Source organism: Eulemur rufifrons, chromosome 20 (genome assembly GCF_041146395.1).
Source record: "Eulemur rufifrons isolate Redbay chromosome 20, OSU_ERuf_1, whole genome shotgun sequence".
NCBI classification, from domain to species: Eukaryota; Metazoa; Chordata; class Mammalia; order Primates; family Lemuridae; genus Eulemur; species Eulemur rufifrons.
The window spans coordinates 7,086,536-7,107,609 of NC_091002.1; the positions used below are offsets into that span (position 1 = coordinate 7,086,536).

Here is a 21,074-nt window from a genome sequence, read left to right on the forward strand (position 1 = left end):
ATTGTGAGGCCTCTGGGACTTAAAACTCATTTCATCTGCAAATAGATGAATCCTGCAGGGTTGTTAGAATTAATTAGTGTGTGAGAACATTGTTCTCTGCAGTGGTCTTTGCACTATTCTTACGCAGTGCAAGTTCTGGATCCCTTGCATTTTCTAGTTGCATTCTCCTCAACTGGATTTGGGAAAAATTAGGTCTGTAGTTTGGGAGTCATAAAGATGATGATTATGCCTCTATCCTATTTTATCATCTTTTTCCAGGGTATTCTCAGCTGCATTGTCTCATTTGATCATTAGGTTGGGGAGATATTTTTACTTCACAGGTGAGTAAGCTTTATACATGTTGAAGTTTTACGGTGGCATGAGTGGAACTAACCACTGATTGCTGGCCTAGTACTGACCCTTGAACTGGAGAGTCCTGTCATCGGGAAAAAGAAGACAGTTTAATGAGCGGCAGTAAAGAGTGCAGTCTCTAGCTTTGCACAGTGGCAGTATCATCACCAATGAGGTTTATCCGAGGCATGATTGTTGCTGATTGAGAACTTTTCCTAATACCCCTCCATGACGACTTGCAATACAGTCAGGATTGGCAATTTTTGATTGTCTCTATGAAGACTGAATTAAAAAAGTAAAGAAAAAAAGAGTGTAATCTCTAAACCATACTCTTAATTTCAAATTCTTCTCCACTCTGCCTATTCAACCTTAAACAAATAATTGAGATATCTCTAATAATATGCCATAAGATTGACTAATGCTGTAGTTAAAAATAACACCAGCTATATAACTGTATACAAAAACTTAATAAAATGTGGAAGATTTAGGTTGGGAAGCTGTTAACTGCCCATCATGCAGGAGAGAGGAAGCAGGAGGACCCACTCAATCAGTTCCTGATTCAAAGGAGTGTAAGCGTGGGAGGCAACACTGAGATGTGTTACTGTGATTCATTTTTACTCTAATCTTTGCCTTCTTTTCTAATTGGAGCTGTGCAGAGACTTTGTGATGCGGAGACGCACTGTGTCGTGGAGTGGGGTTGAGAGCAGTGACTCTGGAGCCAGGCAGCCTGAGTTCAGACTCAGCAACCCCGCTGCTGGCTGCCTAGCTGCTCTTTGCCTTATCCACGGAAAAAATAATGAGTTAATACATGTAAAAATGAGTTCTAAATCAGTACCTGGCACATGGTAAGCTGTGATAATTTTAGCTGTGATTATTTTAAAGGGGTCTTTTGAACAGTTTCATCTGCAAGAGAACATCTGGAGACACAGAAATAGAAATGATCCGATCAGAGTAATTAAAGGCTTTTACTGAGCTCTGAGGTCCCAAACAGGGCACATTCAGTCAGCCTGAGGCTGTGAAGAAGGACCTTCAACATAAGGTGTGTGTTTTTCTCTTTTTAGGGGAAGTGGAAAAGTGCATCGTTAGGCTAGGAAACAGTGACGGGTTATTATGTTGTGCTCTGCTTTATTTGGGAGACAGTGCCAGATGTTGGGCTTCCTCCTGCCAGTAGATATTAGGGATTCCCGTTTCGTTGGCTAGCGCAGCACCCCTTCCAGGATTGCAGCTTTCTGAGAGTTGTAAGTAACTTCTGGCCAGGCTTCCATGTCTCTTCTGCTCAAGGTGCCGGCTAGGGTATGTGCTGACTGTGCTGCACTGCTCCCCGCCCTTTGTCTAGCTCAGCCTTCAGTGTTGGATCCCCTAAGAGTGTTTAAACTCTTGTTACTCTTTCGAGCAAAGGTTCCACCTTCTGTTTCATTGAGTATGTCCTGATGATGCTGTTTCATCTCGGATGTAAACCTCATGGAGCCCTTCGTCCCAGAGACATTAGGATATCCCTTGTAGCGTATACCCTGCTTCAAGGACAAAGTCCCTACTATGTATGAAACACTCTCCCAGGGCTCATATACAGAAATGAGTTGGAAATGTCTCCTGTTCTTCATGGACACGAACAGTATATCACCCACAGGCTGGTGATGGAGGGAGCATATGCACAAATAATTGGATTCTCTTTGAAAATGGCTGTAAAAGAGGGGAGAATGAAGTATCCTGGCACACAGGAGGCCAATTGCCAGGCTTGTGGGCTTGGGGAGACCTTCACAGAGCAGGAAATGTTTGAGTTGGGTCTTAAGGATGAGTGAGGGCTGAAAGGTTTGAAAGAGGAGTTCAGTGAAGTCATTAAAAACTCATTGAGCACCTGCTGGGTGCCAGTCACTAAATATAAAGTCAGAGGACTATGCTGTCTGTTCTGTGCTGCTCCTCTGTAAAACTCAGTAGATGTGGCCAGGTGCAGTGGCTCACACCTGTAATCCTAGCACTCTGGAAGGCTGAGGCAGGAGGATCACTTGAGCTCAGGAGTTCGAGTCCAGCCTGAGCAAGAGCGAGACCCCGTCTCTACTAAAAAAAAAAAAAAAATAGAAATTATATGGACAACTAAAAATATATAGAGAAAAAGTTATCCGGGCATGGTGGCACATGCCTGTAGTCCCAGCAACTCGGGAGGCTGAGGCAGCAGGATTGCTTGAACCCAGGAATTTGAGGTTGCTGTGAGCTAGGCTGATGCCACGGCACTCTAGCCCGGGCAACAGAGTGAGACTCTGTCTAAAACAAAAAAAAACCAAAAAACTTCAGTAGATGTTCATTTACCAGGTGACTACTGCCTTCCCCAAGCCACCTGGCAAACACCTTTTTAACTGTAAAAGCATCTCTTTGAGGCTTCCCCAACAGCTGTCTGTATTGGTTTCCTAGGGCTACCATAACAAAGTACCACAAACTGGATGGCTTAAACAGAAATGTATTGTCTCACCATTCTGGAGGCCAGAAGTCTGAAATCAGGATGTTGGGAGGGCTGGTTCCTTTTGAGGCTGTGAAAGAGAATCTATTCCAGGTCTCTCTTCCAGCTCCTGGTGGTTGCTGGCAATCCTTGATTTGTAGATGCATCACCCAACCTCTGCCTTCATTTTCACACAGCGTTCTCTCTCTGCAGGTCAGTGTCCAGATTTTCTCTTTTTATTAGGACACCGGTCATGTTGGATTAGGGGCCCACCCTACTCCAGTATAACCGCATAGCTAATTACATCTGCAACGGCCCTTTATCCCAATAAAAGTCACATTCTGAGGCACTGGAGGTTAGGACTTCAACATATGGGTTTTGGAGGGACATAATACAACCCATAGCATTCTATTCTTTCTACCTCCCATCATTGGATACTTTCTCCTTGCTGACGTACTGTGAGTAGATTTCTGTCATAGCACCAAGAGTATTTTGTCTATTATTGCCTACTCATTTGTATCTTTTTGTCTCCAGTGCTTTGCACATAATGTGGAAAGTATCTCCAGTGGAGCTATATTAAGTGTCAGAAATTAATAGAAATAGGGGAAGATATTGCAGAGTTTACTTCTCCTTGTTTTCCTGTTTACAACTCCAAAGACCAAGGACACCAGCGAAGAATACCGCTTTTATTACCACATGAAGCATACTTGATACCTCCTGACTTTTCCTTTGAGCAATAATTCATTGCTGCCTGACAGTCATCATGCTTTCTGAGAAATGTGTTAAGAACATTTAAAAACTAACAAGACTGCCTGGGTCTTCTAGCAGGCATTTTACCCAGAGGATTTCTTTAATGGCCACCTTCTTACTTGTTTCAATCTTTGGTTTGAGTGTTCTGGCTTCAGGGATTCAGAAGTAAGTTATGTGAACATTTGGAATAGTTACCCATTAGCAAAAATGTCTGTGCCAAAAGGGAGATGCCAAGAAATAATTGAGTCTTTCCAAAAGCTTTAGAATTAGCTCATTAGATATTTTAGAGAAGCATAAATTTGTCTGGTTTCTGATTGAGGTTTAATTAACAAGGATGGATCATTCTGGGGTTAGAATACCTTTCTTAAGAAAGAATAGTGCACCCTTTGTTATTTCTAGGTCAATAAATAATATACTAGGCAGAATGGTGTCTTTTGGGACATCAGAAAAATAATGGTAATCTTTTTTTTTTTTTTTTTTTTTTAAGAGATTGAGACTTGCTCTGTCATCTAGGCTGGAGTGCAGTGGTGCAATCATAGCTCACTGCAGCCTCGAACTCCTGGCCTCAGGTGATCCTCCTGCCTCAGCCTCCTGAGTAGCTGAGGACTATAGGTGAGCATCACCATACCTGGCTAATTTTTTTATTTTTATTTTTTGTGGAGATGAGATCTCACCATGTTGCCCAGGCTGGTTTTGAGCTGTGGGCCTCCAGCAATTCTCCTGGCCTCCCAAAGTGCTGGCATACAGGCATGAGCCACTGGCCCAGCCTGGATATTGATTTATTTTATTTTATTTTATTTTTTTGAGACTGAGTCTCGCTCTGTTGCCCGGGCTAGAGTGCTGTGGCATTAGCCTAGCTCACAGCAACCTCAAACTCCTGGGCTCAAGGGATCCTTTTGCTTCAGCCTCCCTAATAGCTGGGATTACAGGCATGTGTCACCATGCCTACCTGATTTTTTCTATATATCTTTAGTTGTCCAGCTGATTTATTTTAATTTTTAGTAGAGATGGGGTCTTGCTCTTGCTCAGGCTGGTCTCAAACTCCTGACCTTGAGCGATCCTCCCGCCTCGGCCTTCCAGAGTGCTAGGATTACAGGTGTGAGCCACTGCGCCCAGCCCTGGATGTTAATCTTAAAACAGCATTTCATCCTAGTATCAGTATTATCAATCTGAAAAAACATGCTGAAATATGTCCATGTGAAGGCAGGCAGAGACTAGCTTATGTAAGATCTGGAGGTACTTTATTCTGCAAGCAAGGAGAATCGTGGCGCATTTAAACACATACAAAATAGACAGCATGATATAGTAAACCCTGCTATCCTTCCTCTAGCTTCAACTGTCTTCAACTCATGGCTAGTCTTGTTTTCTTTTATGTAACCCTCGCTTCCTCTATCCCCATATAAGTTTAAGGCAAATTTCAGATACCTTATCATTTCATCTATAAATGTTTCTGTATGTATCTAATATAATCATAATAATGGCACACCTATAATTTTAAATAGTAATTTCTCAATACCATCAAAATCCAGTTAGTTTTCAGATTTCTAGTGGTCTCAACTGTCATTGTTAGATTTTTATTTTACAGTTTCAGTTAAGATCCAACTAAGGTCCACATATTAGCTGTCAGGGTTTTTTTTTTTTTTTTGCGTGCGTGTGTGTGTGTGTGTGTGTGTCTACCCTCTGCACCGCCAAAGGCTGCAGCACAGAGAGCAGCTAGCTGTCCGGTTTTAAACAGGAGTGAGTGACATGATCTGACTTATATTTTATTTATTTATTTGTTTTTGAGACAGGTTCTCGCTCTGTTACCCTGGCTAGAGTGCAGTGGCATCATTATAGCTCACTGTAACCTCAAACTCTTAGGCTCAAGCAACCCTTCTGCCTCAGCCTCCTGAGTAGCTGGGACTACAGGTGTGTGCTAACATGCCTAGGTAATTTTTCTGCTTGTTGTAGAGACGGGGTCTTGCTCAGGATGGTCTCTAACTCCTGGCCTCAAGTGATCCTCTCACCTTGGCCTCCAAAAATGCTAGTGTTACAAAGCATGAGCCACAGTGCCTGGCCCTGACTTATAGTTTAAAACTCTTGGGCCAAGTTTTGGAGAATGGATTGCTGTAGGGGTTGTTAGGAGAAGTAGAGAAACCGATTAATTAGGAGGCTATTGTGTGTCTACAAGGTTTGTGATGATGTTCTAGAGATGATGTTCTAGATTTGAGTGATATCTGTTGGGTTGGGAAGACATGGAGAAAATGAGAGGTGACATGGGCAGACCATGCTTGTTTGTTGAGGTTCATCTAGACTTTTGTTTCCTGTTGTGTATGTTTGTTTATTTGAAAATATTATTCCCTTTGTTTTTGTTAATTTAGCTGTCAGTGTATTGCAAACGGTGATGTTAACTAAAAAAATGGGCAAAGTTTATACTTTCTCATAAAGGGTGCAGGGGCAGCCACTCCAACAGGGTGGAAAGCAGAACCTGAGCCAGAAGCCATGCACATGTGCTTCAAAGGGTAGGCAAAAAGAACAAGATTTTATACTGAGCAGGGTGGTCAAATATACATAAGCAACAAGCTAAGTCATGAATGCTTATGAAAAAGAGAAATCATGCACATTTGCAATTGTGCTTTATTTTTCCCATCCCAGCATGGCTGGGAACTCAGTGTTTAGGTGTTTCTGGGGTCCTCTTAGCCAAGAGGGGTCTGTTCAATTAGCACAGGGTTTAGGATTTCCTTTTAGTTCACAGTGAAATCTTAAAATTTATTACACAAGTAAAATTGTAGCAAGGTTATGGACTATTGAGATAAATATTAATCTATACCTTTATTAATTTATTCAACTTTAATCCAACTTATTTGCCATGATACTGTCTTGTCTGTGTATAATTACATTATATTATAGAATAAGAAATATAGTTTTTTACTTAATATGTTTTAATCTTATGTATATTATGCTGAAGAAGCTCCATAGGTTTCATAATATTGAGCAGATTTATGCTTTATGTTTGTGTTACATTTATTGTTGAACATAAGATTGTTCCTACTTCTAAATTATTTTAAATTTGTTTTAAGGTAATCTAAATAATATCAGAAATTTTTTTGCATGTATATTTTTCACTTTAAAAAAAGTTTTTGGATTAAGCATTAACTTCTTTGTAGATATCTCAGAAAAGTTTGCTATCTTACATGCAAAGTTAATGAAACCTGAAGGCATAATTGACAAAAACTAGTTACAGCTTTATACTTAAAAAGTAGAATCATAGGCCAGTCACATTTGCTCACATTTGTAATCCAGACATTAGGAGGCCAAGGCCAAGTCCAAGGAATTCGAGACCAGTGTGGGCAACATGGTGAGACCCCATCTCTACAAAAAATAAAAAATTAGCCGAGCGTGGTGGCACACCCCTGTAGTCCCAGCTACTCAGGAGGCTGAGGCAGGAGGATTGCTTGAGTCCAGGAATTCAAGGTGGCAGTGAGCTATGATGATGCTACTGCGCTAGGCGAGAGAGCAAGACCTGGTCTCTTACAAAAAAAAAAAAAGAATTCTGTTTAATCTTGATTATTGAGTTCAGAATATTTATACTTCAATTTTGATTTAAGTTTATAGAGTTCCTTGTTGAAGGAATGGAATGCATAGGTACCTGGTCTGCAGTCTTTATCTTATCCCATTCACAAGACAATTTGTAATAAGAGGAAAGCAGTCCTGCCTTATCTTAAACATGTTGGTTTTACAAAGATTCTTTTCTTTCTGTATGTTCTGGGAACCAGGAAATAGCTACAGTTGCCTCTGAAGTGCACGCCCATGTCTTTACAGATGAAATGGCTTAAAATTGGATCTTACAATGCTGTATATTCTTTTGTCTTTTTTTTTTGAAACACTGAAGTAGAATTCTTATTGGCTCAGAATGTTCAGCTTAATTTACATCTAATGAGGAAATTTTGTCAGACAAACATTATTTTGTTCTTTGGGTCATTCTTTTGGAACAGACTATATTAAAATAAATAGATTGAGTAAATGGATTAAATAAAAAATTTTAAAGGATGTATTTAGAAAAGAGTAAGTTTTAAAGATTCCACTTAGGTCATTAGTTCATTTATTATATGTTGATATTTGGTCCCCATTGTTTTCATACTTTAAGTCTTTGAAATAGTGCCACTTTAAGCATGCTGTTTATCTTGTCTTTAGGTTTAGAAGAGCAATATCCTAATTGATCTTTTTCTTAGAAAAAAGAAAACTTATTTTTTCCATTGATCCTTTGGCTGTTGGTACCACAATAAAAATAATTTTTGCATAAACAAACTATTCTTTAAAACCTTGATATCTAAAGTGTGGTCCAGGTTCAGCAGTGTTGCTATCAATTGGGAACTTCGTAGATAATGCAGAATTTCATGTGCTACCCCAGACCGAATGAATCTGAGTTTGTATATTAACTTGATTCCCAGGTAATTCCCAGACTCACAAAATTGGGGCCCATTCAAGGCCAGTCTGCATCTATGCCATTGATCCATCCCTTCAGGGACATTGTTCACTTGCATTTCATGGATTTTGCTTCTGCCACCACCACTGTCATCATTGTCATTCATAATATGGCTTACAGGTTAAGAACAAAATCTCTGAAGTCAGATGGCCTTGGTTTGAATTCCAGCCCTGTTGTTTCTTAGCTGAGCGACCTAAGGTTCTTCATCTTTAAAGTGAGGAAAATAATACTATTAATATATCAACAAATAGGGAAATTGAGTGGACCAATTACATACAATTCTGGCTGCTGTCATTCTCCTCTATTCCCTTGTTAGCATTGTTTTAGTTATCTTTTGTAGCATAACAAACCATCCTAGGACTTTGCAGCTTAAAATAATTATTATATATCATGATTTTGTGGAATATGATTTTAGGCAGAGCTCTACTAGGCAGTTATTGTGCTCTGCCTCACATCCACTTGATGGCTTTCAGGGTTTTTAAAGATTAAAGATGATTTTAATTATTGAGTTGTAAGAGTTTGTATATTTTGAATGCAAGTCTCTTCTTGGAGACGTATGATTTGCAAATATTTTCTTCCATTCTGGGAGTTGTCTTGTCACTTTTTGATGGTATCCATTGAAGCACAAACATTTTTAATTTTGAGGAAGTCCACTTTCTCTCTTTTTTTCTTTTTTGTTTGTCCTTTTGGTGTCATATAAGAAGACTTTGCCTAAATCAGGGTCATGAAAATATACTCCTTTGTTTTCTTCTAAGTATTGTTATAGCCCAACTAAGTTCATTGCCGCTGCTCAAGAGGAAGCCAATACAGTGAGACAGCAGGGGTTACAGCAGACACCATGGAAGGAGATGGGAGGAATTTCTCAAATCCATTTCATCGAGAATTTGGGAGAAGGGATTTTTGAAGATAGTTTGACGGGCAAAGGGCTAGGGAATTGGGTTTGCTGATTGATGGAGGATGAACTCATAGGGTTGGGAAGCAGAGATTATCTTCTCAGCTGGGAGATTTTTGGGGGGGTGGGGTGGTGTCTCAAGGCTGTTGGATCTGTTCCCGTGCCTATTCACGGTCTGGCTGGCGTCAGTGAATCTCTGCTGGAATGCACAGTCTGAAAAATATTAATACTTCAAAGACCAGTCTTAGGCTTTATGTTATCTAGAGAAGCACAAGTCTCGGCTTTATGATAGTGATGTTATCTATAGAAGCACTTTGGGCTTTATAGTGGCCAAGTAGTGGGAGAAGTGGATAGTGCCATTAAGCAGTAACCAGTCACAGTAGTAAGGAAGTTGGGGAACAATGTCTGGTTAACTTCTGGCTCTATCTATACTTTCATAAAAATCAGACTTTGATTACTATTTATGCCTTATGGCTCTACATTATTTTAATATAGACAGTTTCAGTATTGTCGACTCAAGTAAATGACTGAGGCAAAAATCTCAATCTATAGAGGTTTATTAAGCCAAATTGAAGACACACCTGGGGAAAAAAATGGGGAAAAACAGGAACCACAGACAAGCTTCGGCTGTTTTTCCTAAGGGTGAGTTGGATGCTGAAGGCATACAGAGAGAAGGAAAAAGGCAGGGTGAGCATGGGGCTGATGAGGTAAAGTGGTTACATTCTTGTGAGGCCCAGAAAATCTACATTTTACATAAAATAAGGTGAATGTTAGAAGAGAAAAAAGGAGTGAAGGAAGCATCAATATGTAGATGTCCCTGGGTAGGTGGAAGAATGTCTGATTCTGTCTTGTCTCCAGTTGTTACCTGTAAAGAATAAACATGGTTTACTTTTAGGGGTAGTTACAATTTGCATGTCCTTGCTTACAGGAGGCCAGCAAGGAATTTCCTTAATAAATGCTCTGTGGGACCAGTTCTTCATAGGTACCTGAGGCCTTTACCTTCTTTTTTGCATAAGGAGCTGGAGGCCCTGAGACTTTGATTTCCTTTTTTTATTCCCTCCTGTTCTTTAAAATCTTTTGGAGAAAGTATTGTAGAAGATATGAGTTTGTGATTGTATCTTTTAATCTAATCCCAAATCACCAGGAAGTTTCATTTTTAGGAGATCATGTCCCTCAGGGGAGAAAAATTAAGTCAAGAAGGACCAATGTCAAAAAATTATAGGTAAATAATAAAACTCAAAAATGATGGACAAGTCTAGAATCTAATGAGTTCACTATATTTTTTCTGAAATATAATTTTTTCTCTTTAGTTCATCATTTTTACTAAAGACAAATTATGTAGGATCAATTTATTTGCAAAATAAATTTTAGCCTCATTATATTTAGCCTGATTATTTGCAGAAAGTACAACAAGAATAATTATTGGCCATATTGGCCTTTTCTTTTTTCATTTTTTCATTGGCTTTGCTGGAACTTTTTTGTAAGGAATTTAAGGTTAGACTTAAAAGCCTCTTGTGCTGAGCCAAGCCAAGGATTTAACTGTGCCTGTAAATACCTGTATGAATTGGGTAAATTCCTCTTTTTGACGTCTCAGCATAACTTGGAGTTCTTGGACTTGTCAGAAAGTGACATTCTTTACTTATCACAGATCTGGAAATGTCATAGATCAGTGGTCCCCAACCTTTGTGGCACCAGGGACCCGTTTTATGGAAGACAGTTTTCCCATGGATTGTGGGGGGCAGGAGCAGGTAAGTGGAGCTCAGGCAGTGATGCTAGCGATGGGGAGCAGCTGTAAATACAGATGCAGCTTTGCTTGCTTGCCACCACTCACCTCCTGCTGTGCGGCCTGGTTCCTAACTGGCCACAACCGATATAGGGCCACAGTCATAGATGAAGTAGCAGGCCAGTCTTCCAAGTGCTTCCTAGTGGCCTTATAAAGTCAGCCTAATTTCTTAAAGCATTCTGGGCATATCTGAAAATATGCCATTGCAATCAAAGCCTTGGTAAAGTAACCAGAATTTCTAATTCTCTGCTGTTATAAAAGAAAACAGATTCTTATTGAACTTATGCAAATAACTATATTGCCAATAAATGTGAACATTTATAAATAGTTTTAAAATTTGGAGAAATCAAGTAGAAAATAATGTTTAAAATTGTTTACAAAAATACTTTATCAATTTGTTGTAAGCTATAAATAGCTCAAAGAAGGAAAAGGTTTTCTTAATTTCTGGAAAACAAAGCACACACACACAAAAGAAATGGCAGTGTTTTAAACAAAGGCAAAAAATTTAGTTCAGTTTTATGTAATTAACTTTTGTTCTATTTGAGGTTGGGCTAGCAATCCTCACAAACATACCAGTTTTTGTTTTTGTTTTTGTTTTTCAAATTAAGCCAATTTCTTTAGAGGCCTTAGGGTATCTAGATGAGGTGTGTAGATATTAAACTTGAAGCTTCTTCAGTTAAAGTGGAAGTAGCTTTTAAACAAAAAACAAATGTTAGTATTTGGAATAGTTTATGCTGGAGTTTGTATATCACAGTGTGTGCTTGCAGGGCCTCAGGAAAAAGGTGGTAGCAAATTTCATTGAGTTCCAGTCAGAAAAATGGAAGAAGTGTTTGAAAACATCTGGAGACTTGTAGCCAGGAAAGAATTCGGGATTTAGTCTATATTGTATGATCTTTAATGTTATCAGAAACCTGTATGTAATAGCACTTGTCAGAGTCCTTCTTATGAATTTTCTTGAAGAAGAAAATTCTGAACTGTAGTCAGTTAAAAACTATTTTTAGAGAAGAATTAAAATAATTGTAACAAAAAGTCTTAGAATAGCCATGGTTAAAGAGACAATTGACAGGGAAATTTGGCTATTTCTTTGGCACATAACAGTTTAACTAATAATGATAATTACTAGAGTGGGGACAGGTTGGAGAAAGAATTCTCACACCAGGAGTAGAATAATTTTGAAGAAACACATTTTAAAGAAATAAAGTTTATTTTATTCCCCAAAGGTGGGAAGGGCATGACAGGAAAGAAGGAAAAGAAAGTGTCAGCCCAGAGGATAGGAGGCTCGAGGGTTTTATTTGGGGGCAAAGAGAAAGAAAAAAAGTGATTGCAGTCAACTGATGGCAAAATGGCTGTGAAACTGCTGCATGTGCTTTTTAATTTTTTTTTCTTTTCTTTTCTCTGTAAGGCTGAACTTTATCAAAGTCCTTGACATCTGGTTTTGGCAGGAACTGAGACAAAGGGCTGGAGTGGGAGCTCACACCCCTGTTATCGGTTTAGAGCTCTTCAAGGCTGTGAAAAACGAAACTCTTGGAGATAACAAGTTGAGCCCCAGGTGTTTAATCAAAGAAAACAAAGGGCAGTTGTGCTATGAGTTTTCTCTTCAAAGGGGCAATTATGTGCTGTTAGCTTATTTCTCTTTCTGTTTGATAGTTTATTTTCCGTTGTTAGCTACTTGATTAACAAAGCCACCTTTCAATTATTTCTCACACACCAAGACATATCAGAATTTTAGGAATCTCTACAGTTTTGGAACACATATTAATAACATATTTATGCAAATATAACCCAAAGAAAGTTAAATACTATTTGACAATGCTTTCTGTGTAGTTTTGGCATACCAAATAAGCCGAATGTGTCTCTCTTAGATGTTATTCAAAAAAACTAGTTTGAGGTCAAAAAGATTGAATTTAAAATTTTGATTTTGAGAAGTTTGTCAAATATCAAAAGATTAAAACACTTGTCATAAAGCAGAATTACAGATTCCTATAAGATAATAGTCATGTGTTCAGCCAAAGTGATAATTCAGATTTTAAAGGCAAAAACTTTACTTTTTAGTAGACAGGAGACTTAATTTCCCAAACAAATACACCTAATAAAGACAAACTGTAAAGCAAGCTAATAAAGAAGGTAAACTGAATCTGTTTCTTTCTCTCTCTCCCTCCTCTTTTTTTTGTAGTTTACTCAAAAAGTGGAAAAAAATTTGTTTTTATTAATACTACATGAAAATTTTGTTTAAAAGAGTACCAATTTTTAAATCTTTGCATTAGTGTATTAAATGTTAAACTTAATTTTAGTAAAAAACCTTACAAACAAATCTGTTTAATCTTAATTGGTCTGACCATAAAGGTAAGATTTCTGTAAGCTTGGAGAAAAAGACATTTGAATCAATTTTTAACGTGTATACATGGGAGCCTTTAGAATGAAAACCTAGCAAAACAGGATTGGGAGGGAGAAGAGAAAGAGGTTAGCAAAGGGAGTCTTGTTATGCAGATAAAGTCACATAGTTAATAGTCCTCAGGAAGAGTAAAGTAAATGTTTCCTTTTAAAACTTTAATGGTATGGGTCTGTCGGTTAATCTTTTTTAGTTTAGGTAAAGGAAAGTCTTGGCGATATTAATGGATATTCTCTACAAGTGTGAAAAGACATCTGTAGAGATGTGTACAAAGACAGCTTGTAGCATGCATCTTAAAATATGTCAAAGAAATATATTTTATGGTAAGCTATTTTGATTTTTTTTTTTTTTTTTTTTTTTTACTGGCTGGTGTAAAGTTATAGCCACCTGACAATAAGCCTTAATTCTCAGCTATCAAATTCTAAAATGAAATCCCAGAGCAGCTCCTTCCCTGGAGATGGGGCCCAAGCTGAGCCTGCTCTCCATTCTCATGGAAGCAGGAAACTTGCCTTCCTTACCAGAAGGGAACAAAACTCCTAAAGGAGTTGCATGGCAGAGTAAATCTCAGATCTCAACTGCAAAGCTCAGAGATCCCTGGATCTCTGGAGGGAGGAGCCCAAAACCTCAGTGAATTGCCCAATGAGTCAGAGCGGTTAGGAGCTCTAGCTGGTACCAAGGGACCAATTGGAAAATTGCTACAGGTTAAGAAGGCCAGAGGTCCCTTTGTGGTTGCCATTTGTTGACCCAAGTAAATGACTGAGGCAAAAAATCTCAGTCAATGGAGGTTTATTAAGCCAACGTTGAGGACGCACCCTGGAAAAACGTGAACTGCAGACAAGCTGTGGCTGTCTTTCCGAAGAAGTTGGAACCTTTACCATTTTGAAGGGATACAAAGAGAAAGAAAATAGACAGGGCATGGGGCTGAAGAGGCAAAGTGGTTATAGTCTTGTGAGGCCCGGGAATCTACATTTTACATAAAATGAGGACAAAGAAGAGAAAAAGGGAGTGAAGGAAGCATCAATTATGTAGATGTCCCCAGGAAGGTGGAAGAGTGTCTGATTCTGTCTTGCTTCAGTTCTTTTCCTTGTAAAGATAAACTTGTAATTCGTTATTAGTGTGTAAATTGAACATGCTTTAGTTTTAGGTGCTAGACATAGTTACAATTTGTATGCCCTTATGAGAGGCCAGCAAGGAATTTCCTTAATGAATGATCTGGGGCCAGTTCTTCCACAGGTGCCTGAGGCCTTTACCTTCTCTTTTGCATGAGGAGTCTAGTTGGGGTGGCCCTGAGACTTTGATTCCCATTTTACAGTATTATATAGTTTTTGCTGTGATCCATTTGGAATTAATTTTTGTGTATGGTGTAAGGAAGGGGCACCAGTCGCTTTTTTAGTTGCTAATTTAATCAACCCTTCAAAATCCCTACCTTGTTTATCTCTGTTGCTTGAGGAACTGTCATTCACGCACCATTGAAACTCTGCCTGTGGCTTCTGAGGCTATTTCTCATCTTGACTCTTCATCCTTTCCTTCTTATTCTTCATATATTAGAACATTTTTTATTTAGAAGCCCACAATATGCAGGAAACTGTTGTAGGTGTTGTTTCTGCTCCCTCTTCTCAATTTATAATCTTCTCTTGGCCATTTTCTTCTCCTCTAGTCCCTCTAACTATCATCTGTATGCTGATTACTCCCAAATGAACACCTCTGCCTTTCACAGCAAATTTATCTTGAAGTGTAGACCATGTCCAATTAATTTTTGTGCCCAGCACAAAATACCTGGACATAACAGATTCTCAGTAAACACTGCTGTCATGCTTTATGGAACCGGATTAGAAATTCAGACTGTTTGTGTGGTTAGTAAAGGTGCTGCCTAGAGATTTAGTAGTTAAAGATGAACATAATTTAGTGCGTTGGAACATTGTTTTGTATAAAAGACTGGAATTAAAAAGAATGTAAAGTCAGTAGTCATATTAGCAGACTTTTAAATTTGAGCCATCTTGGCATCTTTTTAAGTTATTTGTAAACTGGGGCATTTTAACATTTCTAATACCTACTATTGTTCTTTGAACCAAAAAGGCGATGTTAATGGGGTATTTCCCATTTGTATGAGTACGGATATGTGAACAGCTTCTCTTCTGTTGATCTGTTTGGGGAATCCTTTGTAAGACCACTGCTGATACTTTTTGGGAAAAATATCAGAAATCAAATTTCTTCCAAAACAAACTGTGCTGCTGTTAGCAGATCCTGTGTGGAACAAATCATGACTTTCAAGTATCGTGTGGTTACAAGTTTAATATTGAGTTCTTGAAGTTAGCAGAGGACATAATTGCTTTGTTACATTGTTCTCTTGTTGTGTTCTGAAGAAAAATGGCCAGGACAAAATATGCCATTGGTCGGTGGAAGGGCAGGAGATAGCTTATCAGCCATGTGTTTCCGAGGCCACAAAGAAGCCTTACAGGTCATGGCTCCTACTGTCTATCAGACTGTCCTCCTGAGAAGATGGTATTTGCCAGGGGCATGCGCTCATTGTGAAACACTATTGGACATTGATTTGAAAACAATAATTTCTTTTATTTTGTATCTATAGGTACTTAGAAAGATTGTACAATGAATGGTGATACTCGGGCTGCAGTGGTGACCTCACCACCCCCGACCACAGCCCCTCATAAGGAGAGGTACTTCGACAGGGTGGATGAGAACAATCCAGAATACTTGCGGGAGAGGAACATGGCACCAGACCTTCGTCAGGACTTCAATATGATGGAGCAGAAGAAGAGGGTATCCATGATTCTGCAAAGTCCTGTAAGAAGAGATGCTTTTTTTCCGACCAAATGTCATCATCCCTTTTCTGATATTTGAGGTCTTATGCCCTGTTGCATGAGTGGCATAGTCAGTTTATCTTAACACAGCAAATCGATGCCTTGTATATATGTATATGGTTGTTGAAAGAATTCAGTTTAGTTCATGTTATCAGATATCAGACATAATACATGGAAAATCTTCAATGTTATAAAAGTTAGGAGGTGTTTATTTTTCCTTTTTACACTTACTAATTCTCCAGAGGGTCTTTATATGTTGGGACAATTTAAAAATTACTATTTTCCTCCAAAATACGTAGCTCAGTCCTGGGCATATAGTAGGCCTTAACAGGACCTGATTATTGATTGCTACCTTTAGTTACAGTCAGCATTTTGGGCTATGGTCATGTGCAACTGAGTGCCTTTTGAATTGCATCTTTAGGTAGAATCATTCTGTCTGTGCAGTTTTCTCCTATTGATGCTGTTGACCTTGTATGTTCTTTTTTTTTTTTTTTTTTGAGACAGAGTCTCGCTCTGTTGCCCAGGCTAGAGTGCCATGGCATCAGCCTAGCTCACAGCAACCTCAAACCCCTGGGCTTAAGCAATCCTTCTGTCTCAGCCTCCCGAGTAGCTGGGGCTACAGGCATGCACCACCATGCCCGGCTAATTTTTTTCTATATATATTTTTAGCTGTCCAGATAATTTCTTTCAATTTTTAGTAGAGACAGGGGTCTTGCTCTTGCTCAGGCTGGTCTTGAACTCCTGACCTTGAGCGATCCTCCCACCTCGGCCTCCCAGAGTGCTAGGATTACAGGCGTGAGCCACCGCGCCCGGCCTCTTGTATTTTCTTGACTTTTTTTTTCTCTCTTCTAATCTGTTCTTGCTTTTCTCCTTTATATTTTTTGGGGGTGTCACTTGGCAGGTATTTATTGATTTTTTTTTTTTTTAAAGTGGTGTTGACTGCCTCATATGTACTGTTCAAGGAACTGGGGGTTTAGCAGTAAACAAGATATATAAGGCCCTAACTCTAATAGATTTTGTTTTGTTGTTATTATTTTTAAGGTATAGCTTATTATATGCAGTAAAGTATACACGTCTGAAGTGTATAGGTGGATAAATTTTGACATATATGTGACACCTCTTTAACCACCCTGATCAAGTCTCATTACATTCAAGTTGAAGGAGATAAACAATAAACAACCAACAGAAGTGCAATGCAGAAAGCAGCGGGATGATTGAGTGTAACAGTGGTCAGAAAAGGCCTCTCTGAGGAGGGAAGATTTAATCTGAACTCTGAATGACAGGAAGGAGCCAGCCATGCAGGGATCAAGAAGAAAAGCATTCCAGGTGTAGGGACCAGCTAGTATGAAATTCCAAGGGTAGGGATGAGATTGATGGGCCTGAAGAGTCAAAAAGCAGCCAGTGTGGTTGAGCCTCAGAGGTGGCAGAGAGAGAGGTGCGGGGAGGTTGGAGAGGAAGGAGTAAACCCTGAAGGCTGTGTAAGCCGAGATCAGGAGTTTGTATTGCATTCTGCAAGTAATAGAGTCATTGCAGACAGGGGAAGGACATGACAGAGTTTTAAGGAAATCGCTCTGGTTTGTTATAGAGAGAGCATTGGCTGGGGCAAGAGGGAAAACTGTCTTCCAAACATGAGATAGTGGCAGCTTGGCCAGGGTGGTGGGAATTGAGAGGGGAGAGGTGCTCCATTGATTTTCATTTTGTAGGTCACGTGAATAGGACTTGCTGATGCATGGGATGGAAGAAATGAGAGGAAAAAAAAGAATCAGGCTGACATCCAGACTTTCGACGTGAGCAGTTTTCCTACATAAAAGCAACAAGAAACTGAGTAAAAATGACTAGGGATAGAGTTAAGAAACTAAACTTACAGCACCTAGTGTGTGTCAGGCACGGTGCTGGGCACTGAGGATACAAAGAGTGAGTAAAGCCTCTGCCTACATGTTGTTTAGAACATAATAAGCAAATGAGCACCCAAATGTTACTGGTCTAAGTGCAGCATGGGATCCTGGAACAGAGAAAGGACATAGACTGATGCAATCCAAGTAACGTCTGGGATTTCATTAATAGTAATGTACCACTTGGCAGATATACCACGATAATGTAAGGTGTTAACAGTGAAGGAAACTGGGAAGTCTCCGTTCAAGTGCAGCTTTTCTGTACATCTAAAATTATTCCAAAATACAAAGTTTATTTGAAAAAAGTTGCTGGTGCTGCAAAGGAAGTATGTACCAACATCACGTGGGTCAATTCAGGACCCAGAGTGGTTTCATAGCAACGTCATGGAGCAGGTGATGCTTAGGTAATCATTACAGAAGTTAGGGAGGATTGTTATTTACTTGGTTTTCAAATGGGGAAACAGTACTCAGAGTAAGTACTTACCCAGCTCCTAAATGTCAAGTCCACTATTTCCATTACCATCCTTAAATTGGAAATTAAAGTTTTGCCTTAAAGGCAATTCTGTTTTGCAAACTAAAAATTAGCCAGGTGCAGTTGTGTGCGTCTGTAGTCCCAGCTACTTGGCAGGCTGAGCAGGAGGATCACTTGAGCCCAGGGGTTCAGGGTTATGAGCTATGAGCACGTTATTGTGCTCCAGCCTAGGCGACAGAGTGAGACCCCATCTCTTTAAAAACAAATTCATACATACATACAAAAATATTTTATGCTTACCAGAATCTATTTTTGAACATCACTTTTAACAGCATAAAATTGGCAGCAGAATGAGGTATACTAAAAACGTGTTTTGTTTGCCTCTATGATGAATCTTTCTGTTTCCTCCTTGTACTTCACTGCTAGTAATACCAAGTACTTTTAGCTCACTTGCCTGCACTGTAGTTTGTAGCATCTCCCCTCACAGTGCCCTTCCTTTGCCTCTGTCTCACTAACCTTCAGTCCTGTCCCCATCCCTGGGTACATTCTTGTTCATCCCTCAGAGCCCTTCGACATTTCCTTGAAGTCATCCCTGAGTGGAAGTAATCCTTCCTTCTGTGCACTGTGTATATCATTTGTACATAATGGGACGATTGCAGGACTTGCTGTATACCAAACATTTGCTAAGTGATTTATTGACCTTCTTTATTTTATTTCGCTCTATACATAGGTGGCGTGACACTATTTTATAGATAAAGAATGTGAGGCTCAAAGAGGTGAACTAACTTTTATCCATTCACTTATCAAATAATTAAGTTCCTTATACATATCAAGCCCTGTCCTAAACACTAGAGATAAGGCATTAAACAAGACAGAGAAACATTTTTAAAGCACAGGTGTTGCATTTTCTGCCATCTGATTTTGTTGATAGATCAGGAGAAAGATAGATGGCATAGTTTTTAGTGCCTAGAGCCAGACTGCCTGCGTTTCAGTCTTGGCTCCATCATTTAATAGCTTTGTGACTTTGGTCAAGTTTCCAAACTTCTCCATACCTCAGTTTTTCCATCTAAAACATAGGAATGGTAATAGTACTGCTTACCTCTTAGCGTTGCTATGAAGATCAAGTGAATGAATATATGTAAAGCTCTTTGCATAGCATCTGGGCTGGACACAGCGGCTTACACCTATAATCCCAGCACATTGGGAGACCAAGGAAGGAGGATTGCTTGAGGCCAGGAGTTTGAGGTTAGTGAGCTATGATCATGGCACTGCACTCCAGCCTCAGTGACAGATGGAGACCCTGTCTATACAAACAAACAAACAATAAAAAAGAAAGAAACAAAAAAGAATAGCATCTAGAGCATAGTAATTCTTTTTAATTCTTTTTACTTTAGGTTAATGGTGGAGTGGAGAAAGAGAGGGTTCTTAGAGAAGACTGCAAGGTTTTAGGCCTGAGCTATTGGAAACAAGTTAGCATTAACTGAGGAGATGTGGAAGACTAGGGGAGGAGCAGGTGTGGTGGGAGGGAAACTCAGGAGTTCCAGTTTTAGAATCTCCAACAGAAGTTGGATTTCTTTGTTTGGAATTTAGGGAGAGATCTATCTAGGCAAAGATCCCAACTTGGGAATCCTCAGTACATCAGTGTGTGTAGATGAGCTCACCAAGGGATTGAGTGTTGGTATAGAAGAGGACTGTACTCTTGGACAATGAGACATTTATATTTTGAGAGAGGAGGAAGAACTAGCAAAAGCCTGAGAAGGAGCAGATAATGACGTCAGAAGAAAATCAGGAGAAGCCAAGTAAAGAAAGTCATTCCACAGGAGGAAGAGGCCAGCTGTGTCAAGTGGTAACGACAGGCCAGGAAAGTGAAGACTAGTCTGTTGGATTTAACAGTGTGTGGGTCTTTGGTGATCTTGAGGAACATGGCAGATGGGAGTAAAAGGCAGATTCAGTGGACTCAAAAGAAAATATGAGGAGAGGAATCAGAGACAGCAAAAATAGGCTGTTCTTTTGAGGCCTTTTGCTTATTTCTGTGCAAAGAAGCAGTAGTTGGAGAGGGATGTAAGATTGAAAAGATAATTTTTCCTGTAAGATGGATGAAATGATAGTGTATTTGCATGCTGATGGGAATATCCAATAGAGAGAGAAAATCTGATGACCCAGGAGATGGCACCAGGTTCCTGAGTAGGCAAGGGGGTGGCGATGGGGTAGGATCCAGCACACAGGTGGAGGGGTTGATTTTGGAGATAGGAAGGCAGACTCTGTGGGCACAGATGCCAATAGTTGGGTAAATTTGAGAGGGAACTTGGGAAAGTTCTCTTCTTTTTTTTTTTTGGCAATTTGTTAGAAACACACAGAATTATTTCCTTATCTCAAGGTGGCTTCCCCTCCCCACCTGGAACACTCCATACCTCTCAGCAGCTCCCTGCTCTCCCAGGAGCCCATGCAAGCGAGGGGTCCTGAAGCTTAAGATCCATTAGTTTCACGTAAACCTGCCACCTACCATCTGGTCTGAGTGGACCTTCCAGGCTAACTAGCATGTCATGTATCTCTGTGTCCCTTGTATCCACCTCAGGACCTGGCCCTAGGTGTTGCTTGGAAGGTGTTGCGGACTGAAAATTTTGAGTCCTGAAGGCTCCTCAGTTTGATCTAAGGACACAAACAGTTTCAAGATTGGTGTGACAAGGCTGAATGAAAGAAAACAAAGTGGTGTGACTGGGAGTGGATTCCTCCCTTCTGCTGGTGAAGGCACAACATTTGACTTCGACATAGCCGGATGTAAAGCCCTGCTCAGGGCCACGTTCCAACGGCTGCCTTCTCTCCTACTGGCCAGCCTACTCCGGGGAGAGCA

The 21,074-nt window shown here is 39.7% G+C and overlaps 1 protein-coding gene and 1 non-coding gene across 8 annotated transcripts in view; both read left to right on the top strand.

Annotated features, from left to right (window-relative positions):
- The window catches only part of ADD1 (adducin 1), a 97,927-nt gene that overhangs the window by 33,743 nt on the left and 43,110 nt on the right, over positions 1 to 21,074 (top strand). For 6 of the 7 annotated variants that reach the window (XM_069496034.1, XM_069496031.1, XM_069496029.1 and 3 more), the window contains exon 2: positions 15,628 to 15,842. In XM_069496034.1, the coding sequence (XP_069352135.1) occupies positions 15,648 to 15,842 (195 nt within the window). In that variant the 5' untranslated portion in view covers positions 15,628 to 15,647. Of the gene's footprint in view, positions 1 to 1,211; positions 1,370 to 15,627; positions 15,843 to 21,074 lie in introns of those variants that run through there. The other variant, XM_069496033.1, reaches the window with a different exon arrangement.
- On the top strand, positions 472 to 612 carry LOC138401367 (U4 spliceosomal RNA). The gene has a single exon (XR_011236512.1). It is a non-coding gene; the product is annotated as a U4 spliceosomal RNA (small nuclear RNA).